We start from the raw sequence: 21,407 nt of genomic DNA, 5'->3' as shown, positions 1-21,407 counted from the left end.
GCTAAGACAAAATATTGAAGTGCCTTCGAACGGGGTATTGTAGGTGACAGGCACACCAGTTGGTGTCAAAAATAGCAACGCTGCTGGGTTTTTCACGCTCAACAGTTTCCCGTGTGTATCAAGAATGGTCCACCACCCAAAGGACATCCAGCCAACTTGATACAACTGTGGGAAGCATTGGAGTCGACATGGGCCAGTATCCCTGTGGAACGCTTTCAACACCTTCTAGAGTCCATGCCCCGATGAATTGAGTCTGTTCTGATGGCAAAAGGAGGGGAGGAGGCGCAACTCAATATTGGGAAGGTGTTCTTAATGTTTTGTACAGTCAGTGTTAGCCTTGTATAGGACTCTTCCTAGATCAGTCTGCAGTTGTTTTCCTGTTTGTTAATTTCAAACCTAGAATTCCATTGTACTTTCTTTTTGTTTTCAAAAGTGCAACAAGAAGAAAAGAGCTTAATATCAGTTTCTCTCAATCTTCCACAGTACCTGAGGCCAGTGACTGTGCTACAAAGTCCACATTGACAGACATGAAAGCCAGAGAAGAAAAAAGAATACAAAATGAATTCCAGTACACTAAAACAAACATTTGTTTTCAATCCAGGGAGTTGACTTTGAAAACAACAGAGGATTAAATAAAAAACTCAACATAAACATCCTCCAATTCTGATTTAGATGAAGTGTTTCCTGTTGCGCTCAGTGATTCCAGAGTTATCATTAGTATAGTTCAGTCTTGCTTCTTACCTTGATCCCACAAATAAAGGACTATTTCTATGGAACAGACTTCTTTCCCTCGACTCATTGACAGTTCCCTCAGATCAATGGCTGTTGAACAGTAAATGCTATGTATGGAATCTAGAATACAACAACTGTTTCAAACAGTATCATTTTTTTCTATTCACGCCACGATATTCGCGTTTCTTTGTTACAGCTTTTAAACGTTCTCTCTTTATTATGCAGGTACTTTAACGGTTTCTTTCTTTTGGAAGCCAGTGTCTGTTGTGAAGCCCACAAAGTCTGTAGGACAACAACATTGCTTTACACGCCTGTAGCAGAAGAGCGCTGAGAAAGATGGAGAAGAGCGAGGGAGAGAGAGAGAGATTGGGAAAGGGAGATAGGATGGGTGATCGGTGTGGTTGCTTCCATTTAAAACTTGAAAGTGAGCAGAATGTTTCAAGTTCCCGCCGAGGTCTTCTCTTCACTTGTGCCGCTGGAGAGTTTTCCTCTTTCTCATTTTGAAGAAACAGCAGCACCTGCAGGCAAGGACACACACTCATTTAGTTTCAAAAGGAAATGAATGTTGCATATCAAAAAATGCAATGTTTTAAAGCTAAAAAAAAGACAAAACTGAACATTAGAGGCCTTAAACATGTGGAACCTGTTAAATGTTTTGTTGTAACAGTATTTTGAATGACTGCCAGAGGTAGTGAGACCGAGCAGAGCATGGTGAGCCAATGCAGTCAACGCCAGGGAAAGACAGCTGTCTTACTTGGTATCATCAGCCACCTCCACCTCAGTGGGAGCAGTGATGGGAGCATTGGAGTGTCCCGCCGTCGGGTCGTCAGTGTTCAGCTCTCCATTCGTCGAGCTCATCACCTGTACAGGTGAAGACAAGGAATTCAGACAGGATGTCTGTGCATGACTAATTATCTGTCATTTATCCTTCATATGAAGTGAGAGATTGAGCATTAGCTTATGACTCTTACCTTTGACATTACATTGTAAAAGAGCTGTCAAGAAAGGCATTTCACTGTACTTGTGCACGTGACATTTAAACTTAAAATGGATCTACTAGTTGGTAAAAAGAGGTCATTATTTCAAAGGATGCAATTCCCTTCCAAAACCCTAGATGGCACATTTGCTCAAAAAAATAATCTTCAAAATGTAATCATCTGAGACGGCATAATTGCGCCATAAAGGACTCTAGATGTGAAATATCCACTTCCGAATTGTCATGTTTTCATGTGAAGGGTGTAGCTAACAGGCATCTCCTGAGATGCTGTTGCCCCTTCATCCCTTTAAAGGTCGAGTCCGTTCTGAGACAGTGCATGCTCAATCAGATCCTATATCACACCCTTTTCCAGGGAGAGGGGAGGGGGGTTCCTGTCCTGATAATGGCTTCAACGGCCGCAGGGTTCCCGACTGTGCATCCCTCCCCTGTTATCAGCCTGGATGAGTGAAGCAGAGCAGGCAGACAGAGAAGGAGATAGAAAGCCAGCGACACAGACAGACAAAAAGCCAGCGACACAGACAGACAGAAAGCCAGCGACACAGACAGACAGAAAGCCAGCGACACAGACAGACAGAAAGCCAGCGACACAGACAGACAGAAAGCCAGCGACACAGACAGACAGAAAGCCAGCGACACAGACAGACAGAAAGCCAGCGACACAGACAGACAGAAAGCCAGACAGACAGACACAGACAGAAAGCCAGCGACACAGACAGACAGCGACACAGACAGACAGCGACAGACAGACAGTGACACACAGACAGACAGACAGACAGACACAGACAGAAAGCCAGACAGAAAGCCAGTGACACAGACAGACAGCAACACAGACAGCGACAGACAGAGACAGACAGACAGACGACACAGACAGACAGCGACAGACAGACAGACAGCGACACAGAGACAGACAGACAGTGACACAGACAGTGACACAGACAGAGACACAGACAGAGAAAGCTGGAGTGGACAGACACAGCCATGCAGCACCATGCGCAGCAAGCAGTACCTGGACAGAGCCCCCCAGCCTTTCGGCCACAAGATGTGACCCCAGTGTCTCTGTATTGGTCATTGGAGACAGCTGACGCTGAGCCTCATCTCCTTTGGCCTCAGGCAACTGACAGGGGGGCAGGGTGTATGGGGGGCGGGAGTCAAGAGGTGGGAGGTAATGTGGTGGTGGTGGGAGAGTGGGATGGGGAAGTGAATGAACAAAAACAAAGAAACAAATGGAAATAAATACAGAAGGCAGGCTTGTTAAAACTATGTTAACAGAAGGAAAATAGAGCAAAACATAAAGCAGAGCCCACTGACTGATGCAAGAGTAAAAACAGCCTTGATCGGAAAAAACAAAGCATCTTGACTTCTATTCCAACATCTAGATTTTATATTGATCTGACTGAATTAGCTAATAATTGTTCTGATTCTATTCCTGGTTTCTGCAACAACAACAAAAATCTAACTGTTTGTGCTATGCAACGTGTTGCACATAAAGGATGATATGTCCTACTCATGACATTGTTCTGGAGAGCCATAAATAAAGACCAGAGTCCACAGCAACCAGAAAACCGTATGCACTTTGCCTTAGAGGAAAAGATTATGACTAATAAAGTTCAATTAATCATCGTGAATTGGCAAAAATGTAAACAATGTGTCATGTTGGTGACAGTGTAGTAGGACCAAGGCTGAAATAGCATGCTGATAGAACAAGGAAAAGAACGCCATTTTGCCACACACTAAGCAAACTGCTTTGTCATTGCTGATGTGAACAATGCATTTAACTCATGCATGAAATAACTAGTTCTTTGAGAGGCAGGCTGAAGACAAAACCGTCCAATGCTAAAACAGTTCCAACTTTCAGAGATGTTGCTACAACATTTAATGACAATTATAATAAGTTCATCAGTTCCCCATCTTTCTTGCTCAATCGCCACAACAGAGTAAAGAGGAAATTGAAGAGGTTGGATTGGAAAAAGGTGACATTGTAAAAAAGAGGCCATATTGTTGAGGAAGCGGAGATTAAGATAGGAGGTTTGGCGGCTGCCTCAGACACGGGGAACTCGACTGACGAGGTGGGTGGGTGTGTCGGGCGGCAGCGGCGAGCTCACCTGGTTTTTGGTCTGCTGTTGTGCTTTGTCTCTGCTGGGCTGAGCGGGCGTGTCACTGGGGATGGGGCCTACCGGTGTAGGCTATGGTGGGGGGGGGGGACAAAATGACAGCATTTTACCTAGGACATCAAAATCGTGGCTGAGAATACTTACACTCACCACAAGCTGAAGATATTCATATATTATATAACAAAAAAGAAAGGCCCTTGAATAACAGACGTCACAGGAAATCTCCATTTTGATCCTTTTGTGATTATTTACAGAAAAAGACTAATGAAAGTCTGCAGATTAAGGGGTCAAGTGCTCCACTCAAAAGGTTGAATAGGAAGAAAAAGCAAGTGATGGAGACTCACAAGTGGCTTGCCGACCCAGTCGTATTCATAATCAAAGACGTAGCCGTTCCTGTCAAACAGTTCCGTGAAGAGTTTCCGTAAGTAGTCATAATCAGGTTTCTCAAAGAAGTCCAGCCTCCTCACGTAACGCAGATATGTGGCCATCTCTTCTGCAGCAAAGGACAAAGGCACACAATCATTTCATTTGCATAAACTGAACTAGATCTAGGACTAAAGAGTTATGAAGATTCCAAATGAAACCAAAATGGCAGTACTGACCCGGGAAGCTTTCACAAAGCACTTCAATTGGGGTAGCTCGCTTGGTATCGCCAATCTTCTGATACCTCTCCTTCAATGTGTCCGCCTGGAATCAACAGACAGTGCAACAATTATCCTCCCATGTGTTTAGCTTTAATTACCACAAAGCACAGTAGAGTTGAAAAACTACAGCTTTGCAGAATGCACAATATAACAGCCACATTTGGGGCTGGAGGCAGCATGACTGAATGGGCATAATGTTCACGTGTAGAATATTTAAGGTGTCTTAGTTTTTCTCCACATGCATATCCTCTCTTAAGAACAAATTCTTATTCAGAATAACTGCCTACCAAGAGGCAAAAGGCCTCCTGCGGGGACGGGGGCTGGGATTAAAATACAAAATGTAGGACAAAACACATCATGACAAGAGAGACACCACAACACTACCTAAAGAGAGACACCACAACCTAAAGAAAGACACTACCTAAAGAGACACCACAACACTACCTAAAGAGACACCACAACACTACCTAAAGAGAGACACTACCTAAAGAGAGACACCACAACACTACCTAAAGAGAGACACCACAACACTACCTAAAGAGAGACACCACAACACTACCTAAAGAGAGACACCACAACACTACCTAAAGAGAGACACCACAACACTACCTAAAGAGAGACACCACAACACTACCTAAAGAGAGACACCACAACACTACCTAAAGAGAGACACCACAACACTACCTAAAGAGACACCACAACACTACCTAAAGAGACACCACAACACTACCTAAAGAAAGACACTACCTAAAGAGAGACACTACCTAAAGAGAGACACCACAACACTACCTAAAGAGAGACACCACAACACTACCTAAAGAGAGACACTACCTAAAGAGAGACACTACCTAAAGAGAGACACCACAACACTACCTAAAGAGAGACACCACAACACTACCTAAAGAGAGACACCACAACACTACCTAAAGAGAGACACTACCTAAAGAGAGACACCACAACACTACCTAAAGAGAGACACTACCTAAAGAGAGACACCACAACACTACCTAAAGAGAGACACTACCTAAAGAGAGACACCACAACACTACCTAAAGAGAGACACTACCTAAAGAGAGACACCACAACACTACCTAAAGAGAGACACCACAACACTACCTAGAGAGACACCACAACACTACCTAAAGAGAGACACCACAACACTACCTAAAGAGAGACACCACAACACTACCTAAAGAGAGACACCACAACACTACCTAAAGAGAGACACCACAACACTACCTAAAGAGAGACACCACAACACTACCTAAAGAGAGACACCACAACACTACCTAAAGAGAGACACCACAATACTACCTAAAGAGAGACACCACAATACTACCTAAAGAGAGACACCACAACACTACCTAAAGAGAGACACCACAACACTACCTAAAGAGAGACACCACAACACTACCTAAAGAGAGACACCACAACACTACCTAAAGAGAGACACCACAACACTACCTAAAGAGAGACACCACAACACTACCTAAAGAGAGACACCACAACACTACCTAAAGAGAGACACCACAACACTACCTAAAGAGAGACACCACAACACTACCTAAAGAGACACCACAACACTACCTAAAGAGAGACACCACAACACTACCTAAAGAAAGACACTACCTAAAGAGAGACACTACCTAAAGAGAGACACCACAACACTACCTAGAGAGAGACACCACAACACTACCTAGAGAGAGACACCACAACACTACCTAGAGAGAGACAACACAACACTACCTAGAGAGAGACACCACAACACTACCTAGAGAGACACACCACAACACTACCTAGAGAGAGACACCACAACACAACCTAAAGAGAGACACCACAACACAACCTAAAGAGAGACACCACAACACAACCTAAAGAGAGACACCACAACACTACCTAAAGAGAGACACCACAACACTACCTAAAGAGAGACACCACAACACAACCTAAAGAGAGACACCACAACACAACCTAAAGAGAGACACCACAACCTAAAGAGAGACACCACAACCTAAAGAGAGACACCACAACCTAAAGAGAGACACCACAACCTAAAGAGAGACACCACAACCTAAAGAGAGACACCACAACCTAAAGAGACACCACAACACTACCTAAAGAGAGACACCACAACACTACCTAAAGAGAGACACCACAACACTACCTAAAGAGAGACACCACAACACTACCTAAAGAGAGACACCACAGCACTACCTAAAGAGAGACACCACAGCACTACCTAAAGAGAGACACCACAACACTACCTAAAGAGAGACACCACAGCACTACCTAAAGAGAGACACCACAACACTACCTAAAGAGAGACACCACAACACTACCTAAAGAGAGACACCACAACACTACCTAAAGAGAGACACCACAACACTACCTAAAGAGACACACCACAACACTACCTAAAGAGACACACCACAACACTACCTAAAGAGAGACACCACAACACTACCTAGAGAGACACCACAACACTACCTAAAGAGACACACCACAACACTACCTAAAGAGAGACACCACAACACTACCTAAAGAGAGACACCACAACACTACCTAAAGAGAGACACCACAACACTACCTAAAGAGAGACACCACAATACTACCTAAAGAGAGACACCACAACACTACCTAAAGAGAGACACCACAACACTACCTAAAGAGAGACACCACAACACTACCTAAAGAGAGACACCACAACACTACCTAAAGAGAGACACCACAACACTACCTAAAGAGAGACACCACAACACTACCTAAAGAGAGACACCACAACACTACCTAAAGAGACACCACAACACTACCTAAAGAGAGACACCACAACACTACCTAAAGAAAGACACTACCTAAAGAGAGACACTACCTAAAGAGAGACACCACAACACTACCTAGAGAGAGACACCACAACACTACCTAGAGAGAGACACCACAACACTACCTAGAGAGAGACACCACAACACTACCTAGAGAGAGACACCACAACACTACCTAGAGAGAGACACCACAACACTACCTAGAGAGAGACAACACAACACTACCTAGAGAGAGACACCACAACACTACCTAGAGAGACACACCACAACACTACCTAGAGAGAGACACCACAACACAACCTAAAGAGAGACACCACAACACAACCTAAAGAGAGACACCACAACACAACCTAAAGAGAGACACCACAACACTACCTAAAGAGAGACACCACAACACAACCTAAAGAGAGACACCACAACACAACCTAAAGAGAGACACCACAACACAACCTAAAGAGAGACACCACAACACAACCTAAAGAGAGACACCACAACCTAAAGAGAGACACCACAACCTAAAGAGAGACACCACAACCTAAAGAGAGACACCACAACCTAAAGAGAGACACCACAACCTAAAGAGAGACACCACAACCTAAAGAGACACCACAACACTACCTAAAGAGAGACACCACAACACTACCTAAAGAGAGACACCACAACACTACCTAAAGAGAGACACCACAGCACTACCTAAAGAGAGACACCACAACACTACCTAAAGAGAGACACCACAGCACTACCTAAAGAGAGACACCACAACACTACCTAAAGAGAGACACCACAACACTACCTAAAGAGAGACACCACAACACTACCTAAAGAGAGACACCACAACACTACCTAGAGAGACACCACAACACTACCTAAAGAGACACACCACAACACTACCTAAAGAGAGACACCACAACACTACCTAGAGAGACACCACAACACTACCTAGAGAGACACACCACAACACTACCTAAAGAGACACCACAACCTAAAGAGAGACACTACCTAAAGAGAGACACCACAGCACTACCTAAAGAGAGACACCACAACACTACCTAAAGAGAGACACCACAACACTACCTAAAGAGAGACACCACAACACTACCTAAAGAGAGACACCACAACACTACCTAAAGAGAGACACCACAACACTACCTAGAGAGACACTACAACACTACCTAAAGAGACACACCACAACACTACCTAAAGAGACACCACAACCTAAAGAGAGACACTACCTAAAGAGAGACACCACAACACTACCTAAAGAGAGACACCACAACACTACCTAGAGAGAGACACCACAACACTACCTAAAGAGACACCACAACACTACCTAAAGAAAGACACTACCTAAAGAAAGACACTACCTAAAGAGACACCACAACACTACCTAAAGAGAGACACCACAACCTAAAGAGAGACACCACAACACTACCTAAAGAGAGACACCACAACACAACCTAAAGAGAGACACCACAACACAACCTAAAGAGAGACACCACAACACAACCTAAAGAGAGACACCACAACACAACCTAAAGAGAGACACCACAACACAACCTAAAGAGAGACACCACAACACAACCTAAAGAGAGACACCACAACACAACCTAGAGAGACACCACAACACAACCTAAAGAGAGACACCACAACACAACCTAAAGAGAGACACCACAACACTACCTAAAGAGAGACACCACAACACTACCTAAAGAGAGACACCACAACACTACCTAAAGAGAGACCTAAAACAACAACATAGCATGGCAGCAACACATGACAACATGGTAGCAACATAACATGAAAGCAGCACAAACATTGTTAGGCACAGACAACATCACAAAGGGCAAGAAGGTAGAGACAACAATATATCACATGAAGCAGCCACAACTGTCAGTAAGAGTGTCCATGATTGAGTCTTTGAATGAAGAGATTGAGATAAAAAACTGTCCAGTTTTGAGTGTTTTTTGCAGCTCGTTCCAGTCGCTAGCTGCAGCGAACTGAAAAGAGGAGCGACCAGGGATGTGTGTGCTTTGGGGTCCTTTAATAGAGGGTTGCAGTAGGTATCTCAGATGGGGGGAGTGAGGCCTAAGAGGGTTTTATAAATAAGCATCAACCAGTGGGTCTTGCGTCGAGTATACAGAGATGACCAGTTTACAGAGGAGTATAGAGTGCAGTGATGTGTCCTATAAGGAGCATTTGATATGAAGCTGTTATACACCCCTTGACTTTTTCCACATTTTGTTGTGTTACAGCCTGAATTTCAAATGGATTAAATTGAGATTTTCTTTATCACTGGAATGTCAAAATGGAGTTGTTTTTAGAATTTTTTTACAAATTAATTAAACATTTAAATCAATAAGTATTCAACCCCTTTGTTATGGCAAGCCTACAGTTCAGGAGTAAAAATGTGCTTCACAAGTCACATAATATGTTGCATAGACTCACTCTGTGTGCAATAATAGTGTTTAACATGATTTTTGAACAACTACCTCATTTCTGTACCCCACACCTACAATTATCTGTAAGGTCCCTCAGTCGAAAAGTGAATTTAAAACAGATCCAACCACAAAGACCAGGGAGGTTTTCCAATGCCTCGCAAAGAAGAGCACTTATTGGTATAGGGGAGGGGAAAAAAAGAAACTTGAAGATCCCTTTGAGCATGGTGAAGTTATTAATTACACTTTAGATGGTGTATCAAGAGAGGAAGGAATCCGCCTGGGATTTCACTAACTTAAAATAGTTAGTGTTTGATGGCTGTGATAGGAGAAAACGAAGGATGGATCAACAACATTATAGCTACTCCACAATACTAACCTAATTGACAGAGTCAAAAGAAAGACGTCTGTACAGAATAAAATATTCCAAAACATGCCTCCCGTTTGCAAGAAAGCACAAAAGTAAAACAGCAAAACATTTGGCTAAGAAATTAACTTTATGTCCTGAATACAAAGCATTATATTTGGGTCAAATCCAACACAACACTGAGTACCACTTCATATTTTTAAGCATGGTGGTGGCTGCATCATGTTATAGGTATGCTTGTCATCGGCAAGAACTAGGAAGTTTATGATAAAAAGAAAAGGAATAGAGCTAACCACACACAAAATATTAGAGGAAAACCTGGCTTAATCTGCTTTCCAACAGACACTGGGAGACAAATTCACCTTCCAGCAGGACAATAACCTAAAACACAAGACCAAATACACACTGGAGTTGCTTACCAAGACAACATTTAAATGTTCCCGAGTGGCCTAGTTACATTTTTGACTTAAAATTGTCTTGAAAATCTATGGCAAGACTTGAAAATGGCTGTCGAGCAACGATCAACAACTAACTTAACAGAGCTTGAAGAATTCTAAAAAGAAGCATGTGCAAATATTGTACAATCCAGGTGTGCAAAGCTCTTAGAGACTTACCCAGAAAGACTCACAGCTGTAATCGCTGCCAAAAGGTGATTCTAACATGTATTGACTCAGGGGGTTGAATACCTATCTAATAAAGATATATTAGTAATTTATATTTCATAAATGTGCAAATTTTTCTTCCACTACAGAGTATTTTGTGTAGATCGTTGACAGAAAAGGACAAGTCAATCAATTTTAATCCCACTTTGTAACAACAAAATCTGGAAAAATAAAAGGTTTCTGAAGGCACTGTATATACTGCCATGCAGGTCCTCTTCCTGACACTAGCCTGGGTGGAGAGGACCTCACAGGGGGAAATGTGGAAGTGACTTATGTTATAATATGATGACATTTAAATCTCAGGAGGTGAAAATCCTTTCAGTGTATGGTTACAAAAGCACTATTGACATGGCATTTTTCGTAAGCATGTTTTCCTCTTCCTTAAAGGGAAATTTAAAAAAAATTCTACTTCATACTCATCTCAAGCACCACCTCAGCTTCAACATATGTGAAAACAATACGTTTCTATATTTTGTAGATAAACAGATATAGAGGAACATGTGTTTTCAATGACATCGGTTATTTAGCAGCAGGGTGAATGTGCCTGAAGCCATGTAGATATAATGAAACTGTATACCTTCAGGCCTTGCCAGGGAAGACTGCCTCGCAGGAAGTACATGAACATGTGACCCAGAGCCTCCAGGTCATCCCGCCTGCTTTGCTCTGGAGGAGAGGAGAAGAAGAGTTCATTAATGACACACGCAGAAACAGCACACAAATAAAAAAAACTATAATCTCTCAATTATCCACCCTGTCAACTATATATGATACCATTAGTCCTAATGTGAAAATCTCAAATTCAATCAATGAATACAAGATCCACATGGAAGTAATGTTGGTCAGATATGTGTCCAGTTCTGAAGTTAGGATGAGGTCCTTCCTGAACATTACGGAGAACTTGATCATCAACAGCCCAGGACAAATTTATAGGATTAGGAAAGAAAAAATATATCTTTAGGGTTTAAAAAACAGCTTATATTTCCAATAACACAGCAGCATGTGTGATCATGATCATTTCTCACCTTTCCCCAGGTGTGTGTTGATGCTCATGTAGCGCGCCGTGCCCGTCAGGCTCTTGTGCTCCCGGTACGGGATGTGTTTTTTGGTCTCAGGGTCGATGTATTCTTTGGCCAGCCCGAAGTCGATAATGTGGATTGTGTGCTGCCTCTTGCTGCCCGGCCGCCCCACCAAAAAGTTCTCTGGCTTCACGTCTCTGTATATCAAGCTTTTTGTGTGGACAAATTCCATCCGTGTTATCTGGGAGGCAGAACACAGAGCATTTAGACAAGATAGGATCTCAAACTCTTTCAGGACACTTTTCAAATGCTGTAAACCTCTGAGAACAAAGAGAATGACAACACAGCGATAGGAATAGAGATGGCTGACATTGTAGTGATCCCATCATTCACTATCTAATTATGTGGCTGACATACTGTGAATATTCACTGAAAGTAGTCTTATAAGCTCTGGGTCAAGTAAACAACTATTACATTCTTACCAGCTGTATGGCTATCATGAGGACGGTCTTGAGGGAGAAAGTGCGGTCACAGAGATCAAACAGGTCTTCCAGGCTGGGCCCCAGCAGCTCCAGCACCATGGCATTGTACTTCCCACATGGCCCAAAGTAGTACACCTGAGGAATACCCTCTGCAACAAAGAGACAGGTAAGGACACATGTTATATATGAATGGGACCACACAACTTACAGGGAGCATGCTAGCATCCTAAAGGTTTAAAAAAAGGCTTTAATTACTAACCCTCTGTTTTAGCATCATAAGAGCCACAGATATTTCAAAAGCATTAGGCCCCAGCTAAAGAAGTTTGAGGCAGAGGGCCTATGGATGGCATGAAAGGTCATAGTTAAAGGAAGGCATTGGGGCTTTGACTTGCTGACATGAATGAGCATAGAGGCATGTTGATACAGTGCATTCGGAAAGTATTCAGACCCCTTGACTTCTTCCACATTATGTTACGTTACAGCCTTATTCTAAAATGTATTAAATTGTCTTTTTTCATTAATCTCCACACAATACCCCATAATGACAAAGCAAATACTGGTTTCTAGAAATGTTTGCAAATGTATAAAAAAACAAAACAGAAATACCACATTTACATAAGTAAATCAGACCCTTTACACTAAGTACTTTGTTCAAGCACCTTTGGAAGCGATTACATCCTTGAGTCTTCTTGGGTATGACGCTACAAGCTTGACACATCTGTATTTGGGGAGTTTCTCCCATTCTGCAGATCCTCTCAAGATCTGTCAGGTTGGAAGGGGAGCGTCGCTGCACAGCTATTTTCAGGTCTCTCCAGAGATGTTTGATCGGGTTCAAGTCCGGGCTCTGGCTGCGCCATTCAAGGACATTCAGAGACTTGTCCCGAAGCCACTCTTGCGTTGTCTTGGCTGTGTGCTTAGGGTTATTGTCCTGTTGGAAGGTGAACCTTCACCCCAGTCTGAGGTCCTGAGCGCTCTGGAGCAGGTTTTCATCAAGGAACTCTGTACTTTACTCCATTCATCTTTCCCTCGAACCTGACGAGTCTCCCAGTTCCTGCCGCTGAAAAACATCCCCACAGCATGACACTGCTACCACCATGCTTCACCGTAGGGATGGTGCCAGGTTTAATCGAGACGTGACGCTTGGCATTCAGGCTAAAAAGTTAAATCTTGGTTTCATCAGACCATAGAATCTTGTTCCTTATGGTCTGAAAGTCCTTTAGGCAAACTCCAAGCTGGCTGTCATGTGCCTTTTACTGAGGAGTGGCTTCCGTCTGGCCTCTCTACCATAAAGGCCTGATTGGTGGAGTGCTGCAGAGATGGTTGTCTTTCTGGAAGGTTCTCCCATCTTCACAGAGGAACTCTGGAGCTCTGTCAGAGTGACCAAGGCCCTTCTCCCCCATTTACTCAGTTTGGCCGGGCGACCAGCTCTAGGAAGAGTCTTGGTGGTTCCAAACTTCTTCCATTTAAGAATGATGGAGGCCACTGTGTTCTTGGGGAACTTCAATGGTGCAGAAATGTTTTGACACAATCCTGTCTCGGAGATCTATGGACAATAACTTTGACCTAATGGCTTGGTTTTTGCTCTGACATGAACTGTCAACTGTGGGACCTTATATAGACAGGCGTGGGTGTGTGCCTTTCCAAATAATGTCCAATCAATTGAATTTACCACAGGTGGACTCCATGTTGTAGAAACATCTCAAGGATGATCAATGGAAACAAGATGCACCCGAGCTCAATTTCAGGGGGGGGGGGTTAAATACATTTGCAAAAATGTCTAAAAACCTGCTTTTTCTTTGTCCTTATGGCGTATTGTGTGTAGATTGATGAGGATTTTTTAAATCCATTTTAGAATAAGGCTGTAACGTAACAAAATGTGGAAAAAGGGAAGGGGTCTGAATACTTTCCGAATGCACTGTATAATGTAGAGCAGCCTACGTGTTTGTGGAAAGTCAACACAGGCGCTATGGCAACCATGACAGCCCAGGAGGCGGTTTCGATTAGAACAACAAGAAGGCTAAACAACACAAATTGGCAATGTTGATGATGCATTGTGCCGGCAAAACATTTTTGCCAACACACCCTGTCATGTGGTCTCATGTGTGACCTGGGAGGAACTTAGGAGTTTATCATCACAGTAAAATGCCCTTCTGAAAAGGAGACTTCTAGTTGAACAGTGACTCTGTTCCCTATGCGGAATAGAACAAAGGGTAATGGCCATTTATGACCCCAATGGCCTTATGGTCCAGGCTCCAAGGTCACATACAGTTCCCGGTTATTCATTCCATTCCTTGGCCGGCAGTTGTGCCAAAGTGACTGCATGCTCCTTTCTCGGCAGGCGGCCCCCAATCCCGCCAGAGAGAGGAGCGGTACGGCAGCTTTAGTAGTACTGCAGGCTGGCCTTTGGGGTGTGTGAGTGTGGGGAGGAGGGGATGGGGACGGGGGGTGACTAGAGCAGAATTTACCTGATCACCCCTCACGTCACTCCCACAGAGAAGCAATGCAGATCTCACACAGCCACACACCTGTCCTGGGCCTCTTTAGACAGCAGGATTTGCCTGGTAATAATGGCGATGATGGATAAGGCGGAAGCGACAAGCGATCAACCAGGAAGCTGACTTATCAAAGCCCGCCCACATCTGGAGTGAGGGCCTTCAGCCCTGCCAATGCACTAATCAACAGGAAAGTGCCTATGCTAGAACAACCTGTCTCCCAACTAGAGAGCTGTAAACACAGCAAGGACAACTGCTGGGGAAAAGATTTACCTGACATGGAATAGGCCTAGAACAAAATGACCATTTCAGAGAAACCATTCAAAAAGAGAATGATTTTATTCTTTACAAAAGCTAGACCTAATCATGTGGATGTTTTACTCCAGTGTAAAAATAACCCAGACCAATGTGGTTTCCTAGAAGCCATTCTTTATTGTGATTCATCACAGATATAATTGTCTGTTCTCCTGTCCGTTATAACACCACAAAGCTTCAAAGTCTATTCTGCTGCGTCCCAGTGCCATTCTGTGCACCGCTCATAACCCACTCTCTCCAAACACGAGTGAAACGTGTCGGGAACAATCCAGTGTATTGTCTCAGACAGGGGCCCCTCTCAGTCTGAACACTGTGGCAGACAACGTCACCCTATAACAGGGTTTCCCAAACTCGGTCCTTGGGACCCCAGGGGGTGCACGTTTTGGTTTTTGCCCTAGCACTACCCAGCTAATTTAAATAATCAACTAATCATCAAACTTTGATCATTTGAATTAGCTGTGTAGTGTTAAGGCAAAAACCAAAACGTGCACCCCTTGGGTTTCCGAGGAGAGTTAGGAAACGCTGCCCTACAATGAAATGTCAAGGTTTAGGCCGAGCTCGACAGGGAGGCGGTCTCTATTAAACATTTAGAATGCTGAGTGCATCGGGTAGAGAAGAGGCGGCGCTGATTCCATCAGGCCGAGTGGGCGACGCTGTGGAGATGTAGCCAGGCTGAAACGTGATCGTCCGGCCAGCCTGCCTCTCCTGCAGAGAGCCTGTGTGACTCAGTGTTAGATCATGTTATCTATCACCAGGCAGGCAGTACATCAAATATCCAGACTGCTCTGGACTGGATGAACAGGGTGGACCACAGAACATCACTGCAACCTCACACTCAAAATGGCACTGATTTATCACTCCCAAGACACCAGGGCAGTAAGCATGGCAGAAGGACACACGCACGCATCCATCTGACCAACAGAGTCTCACAATGCTTTTAAGCAGAGCCTTGATGGCTCACTAAATATTCACACGTACTGATATCAGTGAAATGTTAATCATCTCATAAGGAGACGGGTCTCGTACTCTGCTTTCAAGAGAAGACCATCCAGGCGTATCCGGACTGTGAGCTCAGTCAACCAGTCATCCAGTTAAATTATTGATAGCGACATAAAAAGTGGATGATATCACTTCCGACGCCCCATGCTCAGTGGTTAATGGTGGAGTTGGGGCGTGGCCAGGCTAGACCAGCTAGTGTGTGTAACTGAACGTGTTGTTCTCGTGTTTGGGTTCTTTCCAGGGCAAGAGAGAATTAACACGAGGTAAGCTCTTCAGTTTTAAGCACCATGTAGAGCTGACATTGCGAAGACCAGGACTTGACCCTTATGTTGCCACATTCATATTGTAAAAACAACTACATGCCTGTATCCATCTGTACCATAGGGTTTACAGAAGGATCAGCAGAAGCAAGTGGCTTGAAGAAGACTTTCATAATTCCTCACGTGCATTTTTGAATGAATGTAGCCACCAGTTGGAGGAACACTTCCCTCTATTCTATAATGTGGGGGAAGCTGAAGCACCATAATCAGTGGTTCCATCTTTAGCTCAGCCTATGAGATTGTAGCAGGCCTCTGGTGGTCCCTCTGCCACAGTGGCCGGGGGAGGAGAGGGGAGTGGAAGTCAGGATGTGTTTAACGCACCAGTGCAAACGCCACAGAGGGGCTGCTGCCTGAACTCGTCCAATCGTTCGGCCCAGGGGGTGGGGATAAAGAATCACTATCCAATGAATTGACCAGGATCAACAAGCAACTTCGAGTGACTCTGTTCCCAAATAGGCGTAAGGCAGCGAAATACTAGTGTGCTGTAGTGCTGCCTGGGATTGGAAATACAACTTCTGGTCCAGTCAGACAGATCACACGAAGGAGGGCTGACAGGCCAGACCTTTTCCCTTTGCATCATGGGAGAGTTTCCCTGGGCTTTCTTCTCCAGGCAGGCCGGAGTCAGTGCTGAGACCAGACATAGAGGCAGAAATACTCTAATAATGGCCCTACTGCACGGAGACGGCCATCTATAAATAGACTAGCCTAGGACACCCCTAATGCCCTGCACTCCAACTTCCTATTAACACAGTGGAGCTGCTGCCCTGGCACAGACACAGACAGACAGCTGGCAGGTGATCAGCTCACTACGAGAGAAAAAAGAGAGACACTTGTGACAGAGAAGATCACTGGGCGCAGTGACATGCACTCTCTATAACACAAGCGTGTGTGTGTGTGTGTGTGTGTGTGTGTGTGTGTGTGTGTGTGTGTGTGTGTTCTGCCTTCCACTCCAGTGAACAAATGGGTGCAGTCAGGCTTTGCCCAAGCTGTTCATCCTTTTCCTTTAAAAAGGCTAAAAGGATCAACGACCAGTGTCCTCAGTCAGTCAGGGTAGGCCTAATTAGAATACAAACATTCAGCTTACCTGCGCTCAAATACAACATACCGTAAATATTCCCTTTCTTGACAGATGCTCATAGAAAGTCACTAACTAATGATGAAAAGTATCATCTTTGGCAAAAAAAAAAAACAGCAGTCCAATGTCAGAGATTATCAATGAAAAATGAAGCTGCAAGGTTCTAGTGAGAGGATGAAAAACGAAGGCTGGCCGAGCTGTGGGCTGTTCCAAAGTCCCTGTCCCTCCCCACCATCTGATCTTACTGCCCCACCGATCGCCACTGAAGCCAAGCGGCCACATCAAAGGGCTGGAGGCACAGCACAGCCCCATGGACCACAGCACAGAGTGAGCACACAGACATGTTGGGCCTGCGCCTGATAGGGATCAACCAACTACACAGAGGGGGCAGAGCCATCACATCTTCTAGCTACAGAGAAGAACTCCATCCATCCAGCTGATTCTACTAGCTAACTCAGTGTTATTAAAACAGTTATAAAGTATCAACAACAACAGTTATATGTGCTTACCTGAACTTCCCAACTGTTTATAAAATCTATATTCCAAATGAAGCTGTGGCGCCCGGGACTTAATTGGTTCCTGAAAAAGAAGAGAAAGAGAAACCAATTAGTAATGGTAATTAAAATGGAATTAAACATTCTATAGGTGGATCATTACAGCAATAAAGACTGTATGACAAAAAGGTTGAAAAAAAATTATATAATGTACGTAAAGAGTATAGGACTTCTGGGATATTCCAAGACGCAGCTTGGCGATGCATTTATGTTTACTATAACATTCATAAGATACCTAAGACTTAAACACTGTATAGAGCTAAGAACCTAAAACTTAATCATTGGCTTAACACAACATCCTTCCTCCTCTATGACACAAGCCAGGGCATTATGCAATTATAAACAAAATGTAACTAGCAATATCTTGAAATGCACGTTTGAAGTCTGGGACTTAGCCATTTCCCATGATTGGATGGAGAGCATTATGTACTAAACCACACTCATACTCCCGGTCTTGTTCTCTCCCCTGCCATAATAGCAGGTTAAGCTGGTTTGTGACTGCGGAACACACGGCCAGAGATAGAGGGCCACGCTTCAACCAGCTGCTCATCACATCACAGGAATAACTATAGGGCTGTGCGACATCAAATTAATTCGAATGTATGTTTTTGCACAATATTTAGAACGCCTGTATCGTAGAATAATTTTTGTTCTGTTTTTATGAGCGTTTATGTCCACTTGTTCTCATGTTATCTTTTTTGTCTCGTCCACACCTTCTGTGCTGTACACCTTCCCATTTACACCAGAGACCTGTATATAATGACGAGATGCTCATGTCTCCGCCCTAACAATGGGAGTCGTTGTCCCGGGGGGGGGGGGGGTTCAAAATAAGCACATAGAAACGCAGTGGGCTTATTTTGGCGAGAGTAAAACCTCTCGCGTCACCTTCCCCCAAGCCCCTCCCACTCCCACTCAAAGATGAGAGATCACTTGTTCCTCACTGACAAATGGTTTCAATTCACTATTTGCATTTGAGGTTTTTATTTTACTGTACTAGACAAGTTAAACAGGGTATGGTTCAAAAGGTTATGTTTCAACGCCTCAAATTCTGAGCAGAGCAGACACTACCAAAACAGAAGTACCAATGAAAACTAATTCTGGAAAATGTATGCTCAGTTCGTTGCGCACACATTACAGTCCCACATATCGCTACCAGCATTTTAGTCAAATAAAGATTGTTATACTAGTGGTTTAGTCTGTGTTGTATAAATGTGCAACAACCAGCTTCATGAGGTAGGCACCTGGAATGCATTTCAATTAACTGGTGTGCCTTCTTAAAAGTTAATTTGTGGCGGCAGGGTAGCCTAGTGGTTAGAGCGTTGGGCTAGTAACCGAAAGGTTGCAAGTTCGAATACCCGAGCTGACAAGGTACAAATCTGTCGTTCTGCCCCTGAACAAGGCAGTTAACTCACTGTTCCTAGGCCGTCATTGAAAATAAGAATTTGTTCTTAACTGACTTGCCTAGTTAAATAAAGGTCAAATAAATTAAATGCCTTTCCTTCTTAATGCGTTTGAGCCAATCAGTTGTGTTGTGACAAGGTAGGGGTGGTATACAGAAGATAGTCTATATTATGGCAAGAACAGCTCAAATAAGCAAAGAGAAACAGTCCATCATTACTTTAGGACATGAAGGTCAGTCAATACGGAATACATTTCAAGAACTTTGAAAGTTTCTTCAAGTGCAGTCGCAAAAACCATCAAGCACTATGATGAAACTGGCTCTCATGAGGACCGCCACAGGAATGGAAGACCCAGAGTTACCTCTGCTGCAGAGGATAAGTTCATTAGAGTTACCAACGTCAGAATTTGCAGCGCAAATAAAATTAATTCTTCAGAGTTCAAGTAACTGACACATCTGAACATCAACTGATCAGAGGAGACTGTGTGAATCAGGCCTTCAATGTCGAATTGCTGCAAAGAAACCACTACTAAAGGACACCAATAAGAAGAAGAGACTTGCTTGGGCCAAAAAACACAAGCAATGGACATTAGACCAGTGAAAATTTGTCCTTTGGTCTGATGAGTCCAAATGGGAGATTTTTGGTTCCAACCGCCGTGTCTTTGTGAGACGCGGTGTGGGTGAACGGATGATCTCCACATGTGTATTTCCCACCGTAAACCATTGAGGAGGTGGTGTTATGGTGTGGGGGTGCTTTGCTGGTGACACGGTCTGTGATTTAGAATTCAAGGCACACAACCAGCATGGCTACCACAGCATTCTGCAGCGATACGCCATCCCATCTGGTTTGGGTTTAGTGGGACTATCATTTGTTTTTCAACCGGACAATGACCCAACACACGTCCAGGCTGTGTAAGGGATATTTGACCAAGAAGGAGAGTGATGAGTGCTGCATCAGATGACCTGGCATCCACAATCCCCCAACCAAATTGAGATGGTTTGGGATGAGTCGGAAAAGCAGCCAACAAGTGCTCAGCATATGTGGGAACTCCTCCAAGACTGTTGGAAAAGCATTCCAGGTGAAGCTGGTTGAGATAATGCCAAGAGTGTGCAAAGCTGTCATCAAGGCAAAGGGTTGCTATTTGAAGAATCTCAAATATATTTTGATTTGTGTAACACTTTTTTGGTTACTACATGATTCCATGTGTTATTTCATAGTGTTGATGTTTTCACTATTATCCTACAATGCAGAAAATAGTAAAAATAAAGAAAAACCCTTGAATGAGTAGGTGTCCTAAAACTTTTGACCGGTAGTGTATATCGTGAATCACCCATCAATTTGAAAAAAATAGAGATGAGTTTTAGGCCATGTCGCCCAGCCCTAAACCCTGCCATCAGTCCAGGCTACACGTCAGACACTCAGGCCAGCACCAGCCTACTCAGCACCTCTCATCCACCCAGCACCAGCCTAATCCCAGACAAACACCTATCAGGGTGGCGATGCATATCAATAGTCTAAAGCACATTTCCTCTCCTTCCTCCAAACTGAGTAGAAAGAATAAATGCAAATTCTCTGTTGGCCTCTGGCATACTGCGTCGCTTCCACCTATCCTGTTTTCAGATTAGTCTGAACATTGTGCACATCCAGAGAGGAAGAGACGAAGCGAGAGGATTTACTCCACCCAAAATCTGTCCCTGTGAGATAAGCCCTTTTTTGTATGGAGGTCTATGAGAGTGTCTCGAATTACACAAGGCTTAATGGATTGACTAGAAGTTTCGTAATGTGGCCTCCCGAGTGGCGCAGCACTCTAAGGAACTGCATCGCAGTGCTAGAGGCGTCACTACAGACCCGGGTCCGATCCCGGGCTGTATCACAACCGGCCGTGATAGGGAGTCCGATAGGGCGGCACACAATTGTCCCAGCGTAGTCCGGTTTAGGGGAGGGTCTGGCCGGGGGGGGGGTTACTTGGCTCATCGCACTCTAGCGA

The 21,407-nt window shown here is 44.0% G+C and overlaps 1 protein-coding gene across 4 annotated transcripts in view; it reads right to left on the bottom strand.

Moving 5' to 3' along the window:
- Positions 1-569: 569 nt before the first annotated feature.
- Positions 570-21,407, bottom strand: part of LOC120052491 (casein kinase I-like) — a 40,422-nt gene continuing 19,584 nt past the window's right edge. The window contains exons 3-12 of one of the 4 annotated variants that reach the window (XM_038999431.1): positions 17,976-18,045; positions 12,266-12,414; positions 11,790-12,024; positions 11,345-11,430; positions 4,443-4,527; positions 4,185-4,333; positions 3,832-3,912; positions 2,736-2,843; positions 1,487-1,593; positions 570-1,250 (exon numbers count right to left, since the gene is read on the bottom strand). In XM_038999431.1, the coding sequence (XP_038855359.1) occupies positions 1,196-1,250; positions 1,487-1,593; positions 2,736-2,843; positions 3,832-3,912; positions 4,185-4,333; positions 4,443-4,527; positions 11,345-11,430; positions 11,790-12,024; positions 12,266-12,414; positions 17,976-18,045 (1,125 nt within the window). In that variant the 3' untranslated portion in view covers positions 570-1,195. Of the gene's footprint in view, positions 1,251-1,486; positions 1,594-2,735; positions 2,844-3,831; positions 3,951-4,184; positions 4,334-4,442; positions 4,528-11,344; positions 11,431-11,789; positions 12,025-12,265; positions 12,415-17,975; positions 18,046-21,407 lie in introns of those variants that run through there. The other 3 variants (XM_038999429.1, XM_038999430.1, XR_005477375.1) reach the window with 3 other exon arrangements.

The sequence above is a fragment of the Salvelinus namaycush genome, chromosome 8 (assembly GCF_016432855.1).
Source record: "Salvelinus namaycush isolate Seneca chromosome 8, SaNama_1.0, whole genome shotgun sequence".
NCBI classification, from domain to species: Eukaryota; Metazoa; Chordata; class Actinopteri; order Salmoniformes; family Salmonidae; genus Salvelinus; species Salvelinus namaycush.
Note: the sequence above shows the minus strand (reverse complement) of the source record. Positions and strands in the feature narration are given on the sequence as shown.